Here is a 22,450-nt window from a genome sequence, read left to right as displayed (position 1 = left end):
ATTGTGTGGCGAAAAATAGCGATCTCAACTTGGGCAAGACTGTTCTGCCGGCTCTCAAACGCTTGAAGTTCTCAATTTAGTCTCGAACTTGGAAACTGTGATATCGAGCCGGCAAACACACATTTTCAGCCCTAGGTGCGAAACACACTGTTTTTTTACTATATTATTCTTGATGTATGAGAGACAACTTTCAAGTAGTAAAGGGGAAAATAATTAAATAAAAAAATGAAATAAAGAATTGATAAATGCCTAGAATTAAAATATTTTGACTACAATATTTTCGGTCTTGATCCAGAGTTCTTGATCACCAATCTTACAGGTGATGCTTAACATGGAACATGGAAGCTAACAATTTGTTTGTGTTTGTTGCAGAGTGAACAGTATGGAAGGCATGGAGATGAAACATGTGGAGTTGGTTGAGCTGGCCGATTTGCCGCCTTGTCCCGCCCTCGACAAGTACAGGCAACAGGCTGCCTTCGACTGGAAAATGATGCGCACTTTCGTAGAACAACCGCTCGACCTCAAGATCAAGGTAAGCGGTGTGGATGGGTGACCGTTTGGAGTCGGCTTCACTGTATGACAACGTTTTGAACATTCATTTATTTCACCTCAATATGGAGAAATTCACAACATTCATGTGTCTATCGTGTGGTCCGATCAGCGTTGCCGATCCTCTGCCTTGTCACTGCCTTTCATAGAGGATAGCTGATACCGGTATATCAACTGTTCATTCTTGTTTAAAATATTCAATTATATTTTATTAGTCGTTCCCGGCTGCCTAGACCCGACGCTGAGAGGCAGAAGGGTTCGATAGAGAAGAAGAATATTATTCGTTTCCGGCTACCTAGAAAGCAATAGTTAGGTCATGTCAGAGACCCTGAACATGATCAGTTGCGACCTGAAAACTCTGACAACAGACCTGAGCCACCCAGGTCAATCTATAATATTATTATATCTTATTCATCAAGAAAAAAATTTCAATGATCAAATAATACATTTTCGTAATCGAGATTAAATATTTTGTTAATTAGTTAGAATAGAATAGAATATTCATTTTATTCAACAATAATACAGACAATTTCCATACAGTTGAATAACGTCAGGAAGATTTACAGTCGAAAACTTTATAAAAGATAATTCACACGGCAAGTTATTATGTAAATCATACATTAAAATTACATTGGCATACATAAATAACATTGAAACACACTACATTCCATTTAAAAATTCGTCAATACTATAGTAACTCTTATCAACTGAGAACCTATATAAGTCTGTTTTAAAGGAATGCGTCCTAGGATTTATATGAGTTGGCAGCCTATTCAATAATTTCACACCAATATAACTGGGCTTTTTCTTATAAAGAGAAAGTCTATGATACTGAACACTGATATTATTTCTATGCCTAGTATTATGATGGTGTACATCTGAATTTGTTGTGAAGCTGTTTATTTTTTTTTACCACTAACATAATCACTTTATAAATGAAAATACAAGTTGTATTTTCACATCGTTAAAGACGATCTGACAACGTTGCGGAGCTAGAAAGGGATAACGCTATCTGCTTTGTCGAATGATAGACAAGGATAGCAACATCGTCAATGTTGATCAAATACTGCAATCATAACGTGGACCTCACTATAGTGCAAAATTTATCCTTCAATGGTTCAAGATATGTTTTATTTTCAAATAAATTTGAATTTATACTCTTTTAGTTTCACTCTAGATTCACTTGAGGCCGTGAGCATTGGTTGATTAGGAAGCATTGTTGTTATTATCATAAGGAATATGCTGACAGTTCAAAGTGAATCTATTTATTTATACATTAATACATAGGTTACAATAATATCATTCTCAACTATGAATGATTGGGGAAGGAACAACAGGCTTAAAGCCCAAAACTGTTCTTTTCCCATATTTAGATAGAAATTGTCCAAAAATAGGTTATGTTTATTTGTAAATTGTTCAGTTGTAACCGCTTTACCCATTGCGTGGGTATTGGGAAGGATGATGAAGCTTAATATGTGGGCATCATTCTCTGTGAAAACTAAATATCAAAAAAGAAAAATGACTAAATTTCTCAAAAAACCTTGGATTGATTCATATTGTTCAGCTTTCAAATGAGTTGCTAATGAGATCAATGAGAATGAATTGATGAATTCCAGGCTTCGATCCAATAAGGTGATAAATCTTCGAATATGCTACACTATAATATAAATCAGATAGACCTATTCAAAAGCTAAAGAATTTCTATCCAGTCTCTCCATCCAAAATTCGTTGTCAACAAGAAACACTGTTTTTGCTATTGGATATGTCTGGTTACCTAGAGTGAGGTCCACGTTATAATGGCAGTGGAGATAGATAGGAGAAAAACGTTGCCGATCCTCTGTCTTGTCAATGCCTTCCATAGACGGTAGCTGATACAGGTTTATTGATGTAATATTAACGGTTCATTCTCGTTTAAAATAATCAATTATATTTTATCAAGCAATAAATAATATTTTCCAATAATTTAATAATGAATTTTAATAATTAAGATCATAATTTTCATAATTAATTTGTTAATTAATTATTAATTCTACATTGTTAAGAGACGGTCTGGCAACAGCGCAAAGCGAGAAAGATATAGCGCTATCCGCTTTGTTGAATGGTAGACAAGGATAGTAATATCATTGCTAATCAAACACTGCCATTATAACGTGAACCTCACTATAGGCTAATGACATTCCACTGTTTACATACAAAATTTACTGTCAAATAACACTTTATTTACTACTCATCTCTTATCATCATGAGTGAGTAATAGAGATTAAATTACATTACATTAATAAAGTACTGTTCAAATTACAAACTATGTAGGCTACATCAGATACAATATTATCCTAATACACTGATAAAACGTACTGTTAACTGTATGATTGATTACATTCCATTAACAGTTGTTATAATAATGACAAATAATAATTAAAATGTTTCCGAGAAACCTGAAATGCAACGATAATAGTGAGGTCCAAGTTATAATGGCAGTATTTGATGGACATTGGTGCTGCTATCCTTGTCTATCATTCGACAAAAAAGATAGCGCTATCCTTTAATAGCTCCGCAACGTTGCCTTATCGCTCTTTAACAATGTAGAAATATAATTAATTTACAAAAGATTTCATCTCGATTACTGAAATTGATTATTTTATCATTGGAAAATATATTATTTCTTGACGATTTGAATGTAATTGATTATACATACATTTATTTATACATTTGTAGCACATAACAGAAAACACTTCGTGATATAAATTAAAACAGGAGACACAAGACATAAATAGATTGAAAACACTTGAAAACTTACATTATAAACGGAAATTTTCGGGAACTGAGTTCCCTTTCTCAACCGAGCAGAGAGTCAGAGAGAGAGACCACTATCTGCTCGGTTGAGAAAGGGAACTCAGTTCCCGAAAATTTCCGTTTATAATGTAAGTTTTTAAGTGTTTTCAATCTATTTATGTCTTGTGTCTCCTGTTTTAATTTATTTATACATTGATACATAAAATATCATTCTTAATTCATTCTCAAAATCATTTCTCACAGCTAGCGGACAAGTCTGACTTTGCTGGCTGTGCCAAAGATTTATTATAATTTATATTTGTCTTATGTATCTTGTATTTTGAGATAAATATTCTACAATTATGAATGTTTGGAAAAGGATCAACAGGTCCAAAATTGTTCCTTTCCCAAATTTCGATAGAAATTGTCCAAAAATTGGTTATGGTTAAACTTTTGTCAAACTATTTAAAACTATTGTCAAAACTTTTGTCAAACTATTAATTCATTATTATGAACAGTTAATATTACATCAGATATACCGGTATCAGTTATTCTCTATAAATAGACGGCAGTTGCAATGCACATAATCGGTAACACTGTTCTTCTATTTTTCTACACTGCCATTACAACTTGGACCTCACTATAGTTTAAATAGATAAGACCCCTTTAGGCTTCAATCAGCCGACGAAATTTTCAACAATTGAAATCGTTTATCTCTCAATTGATCGTTTGATGAAAAATTAGAATGTTGACCGAAACGTTTAAACCGGTCCATTCACTCTTCGGTAGGCTTACTGGCAGCTTACCATTCAAATGATGCTGACAGTATGAAGTTTATGGACACTTTATTCAATTGCTAATAAGTCTCAATTGACTGCTACATTGAAAATAGAATATTTTCTGAAAATGGGGGATTTTTAATGGACTCAGTGACAAGAGCACTTATCCACTTGATATGGAGTGCCACCAATTGGTGCTACATTGAAAACTGAACGGAAGCGTCTAAATTACATTTTACAGATTAGAATCTGTTTTAATTGTAGTGAGCAAGGAGGTGCATGAATGACGTAGACTCAAAACGTTCATAACTTTTAACGGTCATATTTTTTCTCTGCCAATCATTTTGAATTATTTGTTTATCACGATAAAAAATAGATGTATAGATGTGTCATGTATAATGAATAGTTAATATTACATCAGATATACTGGTATAAGTTAGTTATCATCTACTTATAGACGACAGTTGCAAAGTCATTCTAGAACTGTCAAAAACAGCTGTTTCGTAGCTAACGGGTTACGTTAACTCGGTTTCCCGCTCAAAAATCTTTTTTAGGTTACCGGCTTCTGAAGCTAAACTTTAATGTCAAAGTGAACACGTCAGTCATCGATAAGAATCACAATCACTAGAAGTCAGCAACAACAAGTCCTGAATTGAAACTTAGAGAGTTGAGAGTTTTGAAAAATTCACTGCTCTACCATTCAAGAAATAGGTTAGTTTGTAAGAAGCTAAACATTATAAATTCGGAATCGATTTCACAACAAAAATTAACTGCTCACTCGAATAAGAACACTTGGCAACTTATTTCAAAGCACTAATATGAGGCGAAATATACTTTCTTGATAAATTAAAACTTGTTTAAAAATAATTTAATTATTTATTTATATATAATATTTTGTATATAATTTATTTATACAGAATTAGATGAACAATTGAATGTAAATGAATTCATAGACCTACAATGTTTTCTGAAATGCAGTTAGAATCTTCAAAATGTAAGATTCGGAATATATCAATAAATCATGTTGGAAGCATTTCGTTATTCTTATTAATATTGATGTGATTGAATTTTCACCCAATTTTTTTTGCTTCGATGCTGTTATGCAGTCAATATAATTTGATTGCATTTTCAATAGATTAGAATAATTTTTTCATGTATGGAGTGATGTGATTGAAGATGTGATGAATCTTGACTAACAATTCTTTCTCTTCAATAATGCTGGCTTGCTGTCAATTATTTAAATTTTAGGTTCGGGCTTGATCAAGACTCCATCATTTTTTGGTTTAAACTAGCAGGTAACTCGTGCTCCGCAAGGTTCAAATTTAAAACTTGACCTACTGAAATCTTGAATAATTGAAAATATGTCTATATAACCATCCTCGGCAAATTAAGAATCTATATGAAACATTTAAAGTTCCGTAGTTTACAGAAATTACTGAGATATTGCAATTATTCAAATGCTAATGAATTAATTATTATTAAACGAAAATCCAAATTAAATGCTGTAATTCACCCCGAATACTTCTGCTACAGCAAATATTGACAACAGGGTAAACAGCTAGATGGAAATTCGATGAGCGCTACTATTCAAAAACTATTTGTCAGCCCGGGAATCGAACATAGTACCTGTAATCGCCGGTCAGGAATGCTTACCCTTACACCAAACTGACAATGTCTGGATAGCAACGCTCGTTTTATACGAAGCCATAGCGGCCAGCCTGACCATAGCGGGTAAGCATTCCTGACCGGCAATTAGGAGGTACTGGGTTCGATTCCCGGGCTGACAAATAATTTTTGAATAGTAGCGCTCATCAAATTTCCATCTAGTTGTTTACCCTGTTGTCAATATTTGCAGTAGCAGAAGTCTTCGGGGTGAATTACAGCATTTAATTTGGATTTTCGTTTCACAATAATTATTAGTTCAATAGCATTTCAATAATTGTAATATCTCAGTAATTTCTGTAAACTAGTGAACTGATTAATTTGAAATGTTTCATATACATTCTTAATTTGCCGAGGATGGTTATACATGCATATTTTCAATTCTGCAAGATCTCAGAAGGTCAAGTTTTTAATTTAACCCTTGACGTGATGATCTGTCATTCGTGAATTTCCCATCCCGTACGTGTTTCAGCCAGTTCTTTCCTTTATTATATTATGTATTGATGTGAATGTAATTGTTGGTTGCAGATGAACGTGTGGAAAAAGTTGGCAAGTGATCCGCTGTTCAGCAAGTACAGCGAAGCGAGCAGCACTGACGAGCAGAAGCGCATCACTTGTCATCAGCTGGTGCGATTCGCCAGCACTGGCATCTATGACAACCTAGACACAATGGACTACAAGCAACGGGTCAGTGATAGGTCTATTATTCAATAAATGAGGATTGAAGGCGGATTCCAACGTATCCGTATCAGAGAAAGTGAAAATTTAATTTCCATCATTTCTCATAAATGAAATGCATGAGGATAAAATAAGTCCTATTATATTAAGCGAGTAATTTCTGTATATATATATATATATATATATATATATTATATGGCTATGTGGTTATATGGTTATATGGGTATGTATTTATGTCCATAACGGATCTCGAAAACGGCTCTAACGATTTGATGAAGTTTGCAATATAGTAGGTTTATGATATAAAAATTCGATTGCACTAGGTCTCATCACTAGGAAAACTCGCTGAACGACAGTAAAAGGATAATTCATCCTTGGAAAAACACCTGAGACTTTCGTTGTCTGTGGATTATGGAAGTGCGAGTGCGTCTGTGAAAAATCAAAATATCTAATCCCCGAAATTCATAAGCTGACGTATAGCCAGCTGTGAAATATAAACACGACCTAAAAGATGAATGAACCTTAAGGGTTTGAAAAGTAAAATCATTCATGATTAATCAGTTTAATTAATCATAATTTACAGTTCCAAGTGATTAGTTAGTGTTATCCAATTTGGTTTGTAAACAATCTATATTCAAACTTTTCTGTTTTCAAATATTTGGACTGAAAATTGGATTTGAATTCGATAGTGTATGAATCATAACCTACTTTTTGGACTATATTGTATAAATCAAAATTCGGGGAAGATACAGTTTTGGGCTGTGCCTGTTGGTCCTTCCCCGATCAATTGAGAGAATTGTGTTCTGTGTATCAATAAATCAATAAATATAAACCACGCTTTTATGCTTCTATGCTTTTGTACTCCAGAGCGAAGCTCGGTGCCCCGATATTTAGGAATAAAGCTGGATCATCACAAATCAATTCACTGTTGTAAATTTTAAAGTGTTCCTATTTAGAACTCGAGCAATTGGTGCTCAATTTATGTTTTTATTTCAAAATCGTTTATTTCCTATCAGTAAAGATTAATTACGTTGAACACATTCTCATCAATTTTGATCAAAAAAGTTCTTGGGCACCTGAAAATCAAGGTTCTCAATTTGGGATCAATGGGCACGAAAGTGTTAGAAAAATAATGAAATTTACTACATTTACACGTATATGAACTGTCACCTGGTCATATAGGACATATATTTATCTCATATTGATCAGGATTGTAGAGTTTTAAAATTGATATCTACTTCAAAACTTCTATTGATATTTTTATCCATTTTTTGGAGTGTTATGCTTGTCGTTAACTAAGTAAGTTTGATTGTATGTTGCAGACGAAATTCATAATGTGTGTAAACGAGGCGACCGCCATGGTGAATCCTTGTCTGTCGGTGAAGATAGCGCTGGGCATCTCGCTGTTCGCCAACGTCATATTAGGTAGGCTTGGGCACCGAGCGGCACCTGCACTTCTATCGCGATGTCTGGGATGCCAAGGTGAGCTGCACTCCAAAGAGTCACTCTAAGGTTGGCCACTAACGGTAAAATAAATATGCATGATACACACTGTCGTCTTACATGGTTGTGTCATCACAGCGAAACACCTCGAGAAAAATTTTTGAAGTTAGGTTTTTGCATCTCCGATGTTTGTTTCTTTGTTGCTCTATTTGAGGACATCGGGACGACATTTCATTTCATAATTTCTTTATTCATAAATTTGTACAGTGTATACAATGAAAAGTGTCAAAAATATATATCTTTGATTAGATACAATTTAAAATAAAGTGCAAAACAAATAAAACATCTACAGAATACAACAATACTAGTAGTTCTGTGAACAGTAGACCTCGCGCAGTTATAACGACGTCCCAAACCATAAGCACATCCACACTGATACACTAACTATTTATTTGATCAGATCATGCTTACACAAGATTTAATTATCATAAATATAACGCTTTCCGGAATTTAGCGCAAGAAAACCAGAAGACATCTAGGCGCCCATACGAGCTGTTATAAGTTCTTTGCATCCTATTTAATAGTGCATAAAAATTGCATTCAATGAGGCATGCAATTTATAGTCTACACAGCTGCTAATTTTTCACTAAGTTACATTGAGATATTGAATTGCATGCGACATGGCATGCAATTTATAGTCAACTCGACAGCTGATTTATGATGAATAATTCTATAGTCTGATTTTCACTCTAATATTGACGTATGAAGGAGGCTCCTTTTTCCTTTTATATTATCCTTGAGATGCTAAATTTCCAAAAACCTTGTATATACGTCGACGCGCAATTTAAAAAGGAACATACCTGTCAAATTTCATGAAAATCTATTACCGCGTTTCGCCGTAAATGCGCAACATATAAACATTTAAACATTAAGAGAAATGCCAAACCGACTTGAATCTTAGACCTCACTTCGCTCGGTCAACAAACATACAATACAATTCAACTTATAGGAGCTGATCTCATTCATTCAGATATTCTTCGATATTATAAAGAGTTCTTTCAGTTAAATATCTCTTTAATTCCAATTTGAATTTTGTGGGATTCGGCTCTTGTTGGATTCGGGTCGGTAGCTTGTTAAAGAACTTGGCTCCTATGTATGTGGGCTTCTTCTTGTAGAACTCAAGCCTATGGCTTTGCAAATGTAAAAGTTTATCTCTGTTTCTAGTGCTGTACCTATGATTATGTCCTAACGTCAAAATATTTCCAAGATTTTCTTTCACACACATAATTGTCTCAAAGATGTAAAGACTGTAAACTGTCATTATATTTAACTGAGTGAAATGTTCTTTAACTGTTACAATACAAGGCACTCAGCCTCCCTATCAGTGGCTGCTCATAGAACCGCCATGTTTGAAAAAATATATGGGCCCAAAAGTATATAATAGACTACCTCTGGATATTAGAGACATGGCGGACTTACGAAGATTCAGAGGAATGTTAAAGAGGCTGTTGCTTGAAAGGCCATACTATTCTGTGGATGAGTTTCTGCAGGAGTGATATATTATTGTTCCTTGTATTTGATTCTTCCCAGGTCCTTGTACATAGGTACTCTTGACTAATTGCGTTTTTATATATATTATATACATATATATATATATATATATATATATATATATATATATATATATATATATATCATGTGACTATTGTATAATTACAGTATTTTATGATATGTGTTGAGAACCTCCTTTAGGTTGCTCTTTTTGACTTATCCTCAGTCTGATTATTCGGATGTGTGGGATACAATAAAAAAAAAATAGGCAATACCAAAATATATTATAGAGTGTATGTAGGCAAAATAAATCATTTTTCGCGTTTCTATTTTACAAAAGGGAGACATTTTTCTAAGAGCATATAATCCACTCGATACCCGTGACAAATCCCTTGTGACATGTTCTGTCCAATTCGAATTTTGATCTACTGTTAATCCCAAGAACTTGGTAGAGGTGGACTGAGAAACAACTTTGTTGTCTAAATTTATTATAGCAAAAAATATTTTCACCTGCTGTGTGGTGAATGTCAATAGGTTCGTCTTACTCATATTTATTAATAATTTATTGTTCATCAAATGCTCTGCCAAAGTGGAGAGGTCACATCGAAACGACATCTGGACGACATCGATAAGATATTGAGACGACATAAGAACGACATTTGAACAACATTGTGACGATATTTTCAAATAAATAAATAAATATTGGAACGACATTGTGACGACATGAATTTTTTGTATATCATCATGATTTGTAACCATCTGCATTGTCAGATGACAGACAAGGATAGCAACACCATTTGTAGTCAAATGCTACTCTTATAATGTGGATCTCACTATAGTGTTAAATCTATGTTTACGTCTATAAATGTGAGTCTTGTGTTCCTATGAATTTCTATGAACGACTTCTTTCAAACATTCGTTTTGACAAACTTTAGAATAAGTGATCAACGGATCCTCAATCACAAACGACAATAATTATCTTTCTATTTGTACAAGTGTGTCACTGACTTGTTAAATTAGAGTTTCAGCTTGTCTCACTTCAAACAGTCAGCTTTATATAATTATAACTTCAATGCATACTATACAACCAATGCTGTTAGTTCGAAGGAGGTAATCTCACTCTCACCATACAGTGAGATATTTATAAATAAAAATATAACGAACAAAAGACAAGTGATTATCCACCTTTGTCTAGGAGATGAATTGATTATGACTGTTACAATAGAATGAAAATGAGACTGAAACTTTATTCTGCCTTTGAAAAATACAACAATCAATGAATCTATTGTATTGATTTGTTGTCTCATTCAGATGAAAATTCGGAGCGAAAATCATGACTCTAGATATGACCCATAGATATCAATCTAGTTTCAATTGATATTCAAATCATGTTTTGTAACTCAATATACAGAGTGAGTCATATGTATGAGAATCCTTCAATAAATTGGAGACTGTTGTAGATATAATACTGTAATTTTCAGGATAAGTTATTCGTCAAATACTCTACCTTTTGACGTACAACTGAATTTCAACTACTCATAAGGGGGTGACTTAGGGGTTGTAACTCAAATATTTTAAATGTAAACACCCATTGTGTCCTACATCATTTTAAAGGACATTTAAAACAAGAAAGATAACATCAATTGAAAAGTTATATGATACTTGTATCCAAAATGGCGACTGATTGAAGATTTAGTTTTTAAGGAAATGAGGGGTTGTACTCGAATATTTTAAATGTAAACACCCATTGTTTGGTACAAACTTAGGAGTTGTAACTCGAATATTTTAAGTGTAAACTCCCATTGTGTGGTACATCATTTTAAAGGTATTTTTAAAACAAGAGAAATGGTATTGATAAAAATGATCTATGACACTTGTATTCAAAATGGAGGCTGATTGAAGTTTTAGTTTCTAAGGAAATGAGGGGTTGTAACTCATATATTTTAAATGTTAACAACCATTGTGTGATACATTATTTTAAAAGCCTTTTCAAAACGAGAAAGATGACATCAATGAAAATGTCCTGTAATACTTTTATCCAAAATGGCGGCTGATTGAACTTTATCAATTATTTCTTAAAAACCTTAACTTTAATCAGCCGTCATTTTGGATAAAAGTATCATACAACATTTTTATTGATGTCATCTTTCTTGTTTCAGAGATGCCTTCAAAATGATGTACCACACAATGGGTGTTAACATTCAAAATATTTGAGTTACAACCCCTCATTTCCTTAAAAACTAAAACTTCAATCAGCCTCCATTTTGGATACAAGTATTATAGATCCTTTTATCGATACCATTTTTCTTGTTTTAAAAAGGCCTTTAAAATGATGTATTACAAAATGGGTGTTTACATTTTAAATATCTGAGTTACAACCCCTAAGTCACCCCCTTACGAGGGGTTGAAATTCAGTTGTACGTCAAAAGGTAGTTTATTTGACCAATAACTTATCCTAAAAGGTACAGTATCATATCTACAACAGTCTCCAATTTATTGAAGGGTTCCCATACATATGACTCACTCTGTATATTAGTTTTGATTATTTCCAATAAGAGTCTTTTAACGTGTTCCTTTGTTTAACGTTTTTGATCTTCTTATGAGCGTTTAAGCTGTTTGAAATTTAGCTTTGAACTCGACGAATGTACTTTTTTAACTTTGAGCTCTCATAAACAGTATATATTTCAATGTGGAATACAGTGATTGCTTCACTTTACGTTACTTGTTCGTCATATGAAACTGCATCAAAGGAGCAACGCTTTCGCAGTATATGATTCGTCAAAGTGTAATCTAATATATTACTATAGTAAGGTCCACGTTATAATGATAGTGAAGAAAGATAGACGAACAACCTTGTCGAACCTCTGTCTTATCAATGCCTTCTATAGACGGTAGCTGATACAGGTTTATTGATGTAATATTAACTATTCATTCTCTTTTAAAAATAATAATTATATTTTCATTAATTTCATAATGAATTTTCATAATTAAGATGAAATATTTTGTTTATTAATTCTACATTGTTAAAAGATGATGTGGCAACAAAGCGAAGCGAGAAAGAGATAGCGCTATCCGCTTTGTTGAATGATAGACAAGTATAGCAATACCATTGCTAATCAAACACTGCCATTATAACGTGGACCTCACTATAATATCCTTTTCATCTTTCAACAGAACAGTAAAGAGATTTCACATAACATACATTAATCAAAAATTAACCAACAAAGAAGTCCGCTAATCTGTAAGGACACAATACAATAAGGAATTCCCTGAGTGTTTTTTGAACTCCTTCAAGCCCTCAATTTTTCTTTCTTCTAATAATAGTATGTAGATGGTTGAAACTAGTTTTGATATTATAATTGTTTGTTTGTAGATTCTGAGCTGCTTGGCGATCACAGAGTTGGCGCACGGAAGTGACACCAAGCGCATGCGTACTGTGGCCGAGTATGACCCCAAGACCAGGCAGTTTGTCATCAACACACCCGACGTCGGCGCCACCAAATGCTGGGTAGGCAATCTAGGTAAAGTAGCAGATAATCAGTCAATGCAATGCTTAATAGCTGATTAAGGGCCATATGATAAACCATGTTTACTTGAGAAAATGGTTGCATTTATCATAATGTGTATCATTCGGGGTTTAAACAGCTGACATTTCTCCGTTTAAACCGAGTATCTGCATACAGGCCTAAGGCAAGGTTAATGCAGTGTCATGTAGCAGACATGTCGAAGAAATAATACATAAATAATCAAAACCTATCATACAGAGTACCGACCCGTTAACGGAAACGGATTGCGACAGAGAGTATCGATCACCTGATTGTGTGCCGGCAAGATTCAACTCACATCCTAAAATGAATGTGAATTTTCAGTTCATCAAAACCTAAAATATAGAGTACCGATCCGGCAGAGTACGAATCATGGCAACGGTCTGCTGATTACAACCGTTTATCGATCAGCTGATGGCGTGCTGGCAAGATTCAACTCACATCCTGAAATTGATGTGAATTTGCACAAGGTAAAAGGAAAGATTAAGAGGTTAGGTTTTCGCTTTTAAATGACAATGTATTGATATTATTTGAAATGTCCAATCGTCCAATCACAGTGCTCAGTAATCGTTATCACAAATAACGTTACATTCGAAGAACTGATTGAATGGAAACGTTACCTGCACTTGCCAATTACGGTGCGGTGTAAAGTCAAGATGGCTTTGTGAATTTTCACATGGTAAAAAGGAGAAGTTAGGAGGTTATGTTTTCGCCTTTAAATAGAAATATGTTTATATTATCGGGAATGACCAATCACAGTGCTCAGGAAAAAGTAAATTCGTATAGCTTTTTTGGTGGAGAGTACCTTGCGAGAAGGTCCCACCTCGGCTGAATATATATAATTTAAGCCGTCAATGGGCCTTCCGACTGTCATACTTCAGTCACGACCGAGATACGTACTTCAACGTGCCCATCCGATAACACGGGAGTGACTTGGTCAAAATTTCTTGGGGATGAGCGGGTTTGAACCTGGTATCTCTAGGCTGATACGCAAGTACTCTATCCAGTAGACAGTGCCATAGAGAAAAGATAGCATAAGAAGATATCACATGGTATAGTTCGTTGATGCTCCAAATTTCAAGCAGAATTTTTGTCAACTATAGCCGATTACTATATTATTACTGTTTGTGGTGAGAGTGTAAGAAGGGCACAGTATGAGAGACTACCAGCGTCACATACCTTCACAAAAAATAACTACTAGGACTATCGGTTTAGTTAACAGTGAAATTTGAAACATAAACACCCTCTGACCATGGCATATCTTCTCATGCTCTTTCCTCTTTGACAGTGCTCAGTAACCGTCATCACAGAGAACGTTACATTCAAATAACTGATTATGTGTGTGTTGTAGACAAACAGTGCACGCATGCGCTGTTGTTTGCTCAGTGACTGATGATTGATTGTGTATGTGTGTGTGTGTTGTAGGCAAGCAGTGCACGCATGCGCTGTTGTTCGCTCAGCTGCTGGCAGGTGATGGCACCAACCATGGCCTGCACCTGTTTGTGGTGCCCATAAGGGACCCCAGCACTCTGCTGCCCTTCCCGGGCATCACGGTCGGCGACCTGGGTGAGAAGGCCGGTCTGCATGGCATCGATAACGGGTGAGAATGAAAACCTTACCATTGGTTCTTATGGCAGTGTTCACACTCAATGCCATTTCACACCGCATTAGCGGGCAACATAGCATACTTTACTTATTCGTCACATGAAAGTGCATCAAGGGAGAAACGCTCCCGCAGTATATGACACGTCAAAGTGTAATATATTATATTACTAATATCCTTCTTCATCAAACACAACAGACAAGAGAATACATCAATAGGCAAACTACAAACCTTTCACACCGGAATATAAGTTCTTATTAGTTTTGTATTTGATCAAAGTTTGAGCTGTGGTCGAGTGTCATTGTTTAGCTCAGGTTTAGCTTAATGTTTAGCTATCGCATGCCCTACAAGAGATACGTGCATGGCTACGTTGGAAAACGTAGTATTGGAGACGCTTACTATGTAGCTTTAGCGAAGCGATGCTATGCCTTGTTTGAAATGGATTAACATCAAATATCGGGGCACCGAGCTTCGCTCGTTATTTATTTATTGACTATTGATAAACCGAACACAAATCTCTAAAATGATTGAGGAAGGACTAACAGGCACAATCCAAAACCGTTTCTTCCCTGAATGTTGATTTATACACCATAAATAGTCCAGAAAGTAGGTTATGTTCCATACACTTGAATTCAGGATCAATTTTCAGTCCAAACATTTGAAATCAAAAAAGTTCTAATTTAGATTATTTACAAACCAAATTGAATAACAAAATAACACTCACTAATCATTTAAAATTGACAAATAATGATCAACTTCGAAAATTATAATATATTCTAGTTTAGAAGGATTATCATGTCATGTCAACAAATCAGATTATTTTGATCAAGTCGATTAAATTGTCTAGATAATATTTCTCGCTGATTGATTACACAGCTGGAAATAAATCTGTTTCTCTCCTGTTTCAACAGACGAAGAAATTATCATCTGTTTTTCCAAGGATGAATAATTGTTATCCTTTTCAAGTCCTTCAGCGAGTTTTCCCAGGGATGAGACCTAGTGCAAATTTTTATATCATAAACCTATTATGTTCCAAATTCTGTGAAAATCGTTAGAGCCGTTTTCGAGATCCGTTGGACATAAATAACCATAAATAAATATAAATAATAAAATATAAAAATATATTCAGATACACAGAAATTGCTCGCTTAATATAATAGGATATAATACGATATAAAAACTGACCTACACTCTATTTTTTGTTCTTCCTTGCTTACAATTATTTCACAGGCTTTCTGGTTTCTGTGAAATCTGGCAACAATGTACTCCAAAAGAGCAATGCTGCGATCCAATTCAGACTATTCCAATAAAAAAATTAACAAGTAGCCCTATGAAAATTAATTTAGAATATGGAACTTTCAATAGATTAAATGATATTGCATATGAACTTGAAGATTGATCGTTAATGATTACTGTGGATCGAATTCTCAATTTCTGGATTGCAGGTTCATAATGTTCCACAAATATCGGATACCGAGGGAAAATCTGCTAAATAGAACTGGTGATATTACGCCTGAAGGAGAGTACGAGACCTCCTTCTCCGATCCTCAAAGAATACTCGGTATGTTTATTTATTTATCTACTTACTTTAAATTAATATTAATTTATAATGGATGTAAAATTCATTTATAATGATCGGGAGAGACCAGAATAAACCCGCAACTGTCTCTTCCGAATTTTTATGAATGACATTTCCCAAAAAATAGGGTTATACTTTCACTCTCAAAATAATATCAGTTGCTCCAAAACTATTTGAACTGAGAGTTTAAATTCAAATGTTGCTACTTATGCTCCTGAAAAAAAATATTTTCATAAATTCATCCCCCAACTTACTATATTATTACAAGATGTTTCTTGCAACGAAAACTTGATGCCCTGTTTGTTTATGTTTTTGAAGGGACGGATTCAAAGATCCAAAGGTTCTCACACGTCAACCGAAGCTTATTGTGTGTCCCAAGCCCTTTACAAGGTCCAGGAGTTGTTTCCCTATACTAACATCCCATTCCTCACCTGTTTGCTTGCAGCCACACAGAGCCCTGTAACTAGTTGAACTGTATGGATCAAATTCCCATTCATTTCAGTATCTCAAGAAATGTTATATTGAGTATCATAGTAGAGGCAACGAGATATAATATGAACCTCAACCCCTCAAACCAGGGGGTGCTTGGTAGGGATGAAGGATTGGGAATGTCTCTCTCACACATCTTTCCCTCTCACTCTAGAGAATTCTTGAAATGAGGGTACTGGCTGCCGAGAGCATACTGACCAAACTCCCCTCCCCAAAAAAATCGGAGTTGAATCTCATGTGGTGGGAGTCATGTTAAAGTCTTGGCCTCTATCTTCAGTATCACAACTTCCCATTTTTTCAGTATCTCATGAAATACGTACTTGATTAACTGAGAACTTGACGAACTGAGAATTGAAAACCCCCTTCCTCCTATCCTATTATTTTGTCATCTTAACTCTATTTGATTGCAGTTGTATGTTTGGGAGCAGCGCTAGAGAACTTGTCGTGTGGCAGCGTGGTGATAATCAGAGAGCTCGATATTTTATTTATTTTTTCATCTTGAATCTATTTAATTGCAATGTCTGATTTATTGTTTAGGAGCGGCGCTAGAGAACTTGTCGTGTGGCCGCGTGGCCATAATGCAGGAGAGCTCGAACACGCTGGCCAAGGCCTGTGTGATAGCTGTCAGGTATGCCGCTCAGCGAACTCAGTTCTGCGATCAGCAAGGCATTGAGACTCCGCTCATCGAGTATCAGCTGCATGTGAGTCAAGATTTATGCAGACTTTCATATGAATCTCTTTTATTGATTTATAACAGTTCATCCTCGTAAGGCCCATTGACGGCTTAAATTATACAGAGTGAGTCATATGTATGGGAACCCTTCAATAAGTTGGAGACTGTTGTAGATATATAATACTGTGACTTCCAGAATAAGTTATTAGTCAAATACTCTACCTTTTGACGAACAACTTAATTTCAACCCCTCATAAGGGGGTGACTTAGGGGTTGTAACTCGAATATTTTAAATGTAAACACCCATTGTGTGGTACATCATTTTTAAAGGCCTTTTCAAAACAAGAAAGATGGCATCTATAAAATTTTTCTATGATACTTGTATCCAAAATGGCGGCTGATTGAAGTTTTAGTTTTTACGGAAATGAGGGATTGTAGCTCAAATATTTTGAATGTAAACACCCATTGTGTGATACATCATTTTAAACATTTCAAAGGCCTTTTCAAAACGAGAAAGTTATGGTTTTTAGAGAAATAATTGATAAAGTTCAATCAGCAACAATTTTGGATAAAAGTAGCATAGAACATTTTTATTGATGTCATCTTTCTCGTTTTGTAAAGGCTTTTAAAATAATGTATCATACAATCGGTGTTTACATTTAAAATATTCGAGTTACAACCCCTCGTTTCCTTTAAAACTAAATCTTCAATCAGTCGCCATTTTGGATACAAGTATCATATAACTTTTCAATTGATGTTATCTTTCTTGTTTTAAATGTCCTTTAAAATGATGTACGACACAATGGGTGTTTACATTTTAAATATCTGAGTTACAACCCCTAAGTCACCCCCTTATCAGGGGTTGAAATTCAGTTGTACGTCAAAAGGTAGAATATTTGACCAATAACGTATCCTGAAAGTCAAGGTATTATATCTACAACAGTCTCCAACCTATTGCAGGGTTCCCATATATATGACTGTATATTCTGGCGAGTTGGAACTGCCGTCAGGAACTTCAATAAAAGCCATACGAATATTATCATTATTACAGTTCATCCTAACATTGAAATAGTTTTGGGAGAGAAACAATTTTGGGTTTATCCTGTTGAATTTCACTCAATCATTAATTTGATATTGTGATTGTGGAATGTAATAGCATACAAGTTTCTAAAATTGAACACAAAATAAAATAAAGAGAAAATATAGTGTAAAGTTTCAGTTATTTTGAATTATTTAGGAATATTTCATTTCGTCAAGGAAAAACTTTTCCAATTTATTATAGAAATGAGAAAATAAAGATTATCATAAAAACTACGACTACACCCCGTTTTGGAAACACAATTTTCTGACTCCAGCTGTTTAAAGTCTAGAACAAAGCTAAATCCTGAGCTCGAAAAACGGCCCTAAGTGTTTTTTGGTGTAGTTTGTAATGCTCAACTTGTATGTGAAATATTTGATTTTGTGTTTAGCAATGGCGACTGTTTCCATACGTGGCAGCTGCCTATGCGTTGAAGTTCTTCATCCAGCAGTTCACCGACCAATATCTTGACTGTGTCGTCATCTCAAAAACGGACACGGCTGGATTCAGGGATGTGGTAAGATGCTCGTTAACCCTTATCAATTTCATTTAAATCTTATCAATTTCATTCACTGAACAAGTCTATAGGTTATATTATAAATAATTGGCTCAATTCTCAGGAAACATCTGGGGTTCAGAAAACGTCAGTGGTGTTTCCACATGCTAACCCTTTATTTATTCTTATCAATTTCATTTAAATCTTATCAATTTCACTCACTGAACGGGTCTGTATCGGTCTTATCGTATACCTATTCTAGTACACAAAAACATTTCTATTTCTATCAATAAAATTGTTTAATGCACTCCCCGAAGATCTTAGAAATATGGAGAATGGAACTTTTAAAAATCATATGAAACGCTTCTTAGCAGCTAATCCTTTAAACAAGATTGAAGATTTTTATACATTAGCTAGGAATATTCGGTTATAAGTTGAAAATCAGGTGACATTTATGTTATCATAGGGTACTGATAGTGTAACTTACTGATGTAATATATTTGTATTTTGTATCATGTTGTATATATTTGACACTTGTATTGTATCTGAAGACCTCGGATATTGCTGCAATAAATATTCTATTCTATTCTATTCTATAGGTTATATTACGAATAATTAGGCTCAATTCTCAGGAAAAACTGGATTTCAGGAAAACTCAGTAACGTTTCCACATACTATCCTTTTATTCATTTTTATTAATTTCATTCACTGAACAGATCTATATGTTATATTATGAATAATTAGGCTCAATTCTCAGGAAAAACTGGATTTCAGGAAAACTCAGTAACGTTTTCACATACTAACCTTTTATTAATTTTCATTAATTTCATTCACTGAACAGATCTATATGTTATATTATGAATAATTAGGCTCAATTCTCAGGAAAATCTGGGTTTCAGGAAAACTTTCCACTTTTAACGTTGACACATAATCACTTCAACTTTATTATCTGGCAATAGAAGTAAAAGTAAAAATAAAACTAACATACTAACCTATTATTCATTTTTTCAAATAACTTGAATTTCTCTATAGTAATATTATATTATTAATTCGCATGTGTGTAAACATCCTACTGATGGCTGTTCCTATTTTGAAATATTTCTAAACAGGTCCTTGGACAGTCTTAGGGTATGATCACATGGATGCGTATATGTACAAGTGCACGGTTGGTTACGCATGACAAAGCGCTCAGATGAGAAACAAACTATGAATAGAGCAATAGGAACACTCACACTGAACGCGTGCACTTGATGGTTGCGTTCAGTGTGTGCAGCTATAGACAATCATAATGTTTTTCAATGGATATTTTTAGATTTTAAGTTTTAGCTAATGCATGATCTGACATGCACTTGCACATACACGCATCCAATGTGATCATACCCTCACTCATGATCTCTTGACAAAGTAATATTATTAATTTTATTGTATGGCTATGTTGAAAGAATCATGCTTTAAACCTCGAAGACATATTTTTCAGTATATTCATTCTTCTAGATAGCGTATTAATTTTTACTTTCCTTGCCCTATTACCAAAGGATAGGAAAGTATCGCTTTCCGAAAAAAATTACGGTACCCCAATTTCTAAATATCTATACGTTTCAAGGTCCCCTGAGTCCAAAAAAGTGGGTTCTGGGTATTGGTCTGTATGTGTATGCGTGTGTATGTGTGTCTGTGTACACTATATCTCATCACCCAATTAACGGAATGACTTGAAATTTGGAAGTTGAAGGTCCTTATACTATAAGGATCCGACACGAACAATTTCGATCAAATGCAATTCAAGATGGCGGCTAAAATGGCAAGAATGTCAAAAACAGGGGTTTTCGCGATTTTCTCTAAAACGGCTCCAACGATTTTTATCAAATTTATACCTGAAATAGTCATTGATAAGCTCTATCAACTGCCACACGTCCAATATCTGTAACAATTTCAGGAGCTCCGCCCCATCTACCCAAAGTTTGATTTCAGTTTCCCAATTAACAGGCTTCAGATACAATTTAAACAAAAAATTTCAAGTGGAAAAGATTGAGAATGAAAATCTCTACAATTAATTTAATGTTCAGTAACATTTTCTCCTAAAATTAAAAATAAGCTCGAAATTCGATAGAATGTGATTATTCAATTGAAAACTGTTGGCAACTGTTGATTCTATTAAATCATTCACTATAAAAAGATAGCAGACCTCGTGTGTCTCCAGCGTTATTTTCCTGTCACCAGCTGGCTCAGATCTTTGAATAGTAGACTTGTGATGCGCGGGAACACTAGCGTCAGGTGATCAATTTTCATAACGGCAAGGAAAGTTGTGTGAGTGCGCCACACCAGATTTTTGCTGATAAATTGTCTATTAGTGAATTGATAATTTCAATGTTGATTTGTTGAATTTGCAGCAAATGATGGTGTCAGGCGTGCATGCAGTGGTTTGCTGTACTAAGCCTCTGTTCACATGGATCTGTCGAAATGCCCTGCAAGAATGCCGTGAAGCTTGTGGCGGACATGCATTTAAATGAAGTAATATCAGGACATGTGTAACTTATGTCCTGATTCTCATGGCTCTCATTAGCAACCATGTGACTATTAGGGTGGGCACACACCAGTTAGTCAAGACAAGACAAGACTAGTCACGTTTAGTCACAATACTTCACATAGTTGCTTATGAAGCAACACACACCGATTAGTCATTGCAATTAGACATGTCTTCATAAGCAACTATGTGAAGTATTGTGACTAGACGTGACTAGTCTTGTCTTGTCTAACTGGTGTGTGCTCTAAGCTGCGTACACATATTCGCGCTTCCAACCAGCACCGAGCACGCTCCTCCCTCGTACCGCCCTCGTACCACCATCGAACCACAGTCGCTCCGCCCACGCACCCATCATGAACGTTACGGAAGATGTTAGATCTTCTCGCGTTCCCCGGTCGAACCACTGTTGCTCCCCGGTCGATCATCAATCGCTCTGCTGGAGTGACGTTCGGTTGCGGAGCAGAGCGAAAGTCTGTATGCACCTTTAGACTAGGCGCACACCAGTTAGTCAAGACAATACAAGACATTATCAGACACGTTTAGTCACAGAACTTCACATAGCTGCTTGTGACGCATCTCACACTGATTAGTCATTGCAATTAGAAATGTCTTCATAAGCATCTATGTGAAGTATTGTGACTAAACGTGTCTGATCATGTCTTGTCTTGTCTTGACTAACCGGTGTACGCCCAGCCTTAGTTTTATATTGAAGAGGTAATTATATTGATATTCAACTTCCTGCCAACCTATACAATGCAGTACCTATACTTGAGTATATTTTGCCTTTTCAATCCAAATTCATAAGTTGAAATGAATAAAAATATCATTACCATTTTATATTTTATTCGTGCATGGAATGGTTCAATTCATGAGAGCTATTTTCAAATAAAATACATTTATTATTTTACAAAGGCGACTCTCTAGAAGTATTTTAAGCCTAGGTGATGATGATGGGATGAATGATAATACAATGAAGGTGGAGTTATGAATAAATAAAAATAATAGGTTATGCTATCCACTTCAATTGATTTG

At 34.8% G+C, this 22,450-nt stretch overlaps 1 protein-coding gene across 1 annotated transcript; it reads left to right on the top strand.

Annotated features, from left to right (window-relative positions):
• Positions 1–381: 381 nt before the first annotated feature.
• Positions 382–21,404, top strand: LOC111047242 (peroxisomal acyl-coenzyme A oxidase 3; the record flags this gene model as incomplete). Its single annotated transcript, XM_039418987.1, is given in 10 exon segments — positions 382–532; positions 6,291–6,449; positions 7,763–7,864; positions 7,866–7,922; positions 12,808–12,955; positions 14,405–14,579; positions 16,028–16,143; positions 17,188–17,351; positions 18,793–18,918; positions 21,285–21,404. Coding segments are annotated over 10 exon segments (1,317 nt in total).
• Positions 21,405–22,450: the final 1,046 nt, after the last annotated feature.

This window comes from Nilaparvata lugens, unplaced genomic scaffold, assembly GCF_014356525.2.
Source record: "Nilaparvata lugens isolate BPH unplaced genomic scaffold, ASM1435652v1 scaffold801_1_2, whole genome shotgun sequence".
Taxonomy (NCBI): Eukaryota; Metazoa; Arthropoda; class Insecta; order Hemiptera; family Delphacidae; genus Nilaparvata; species Nilaparvata lugens.
The sequence above is the reverse complement of the archived record's forward strand: the minus strand, read 5'-3'. Positions and strand labels throughout refer to the sequence as shown.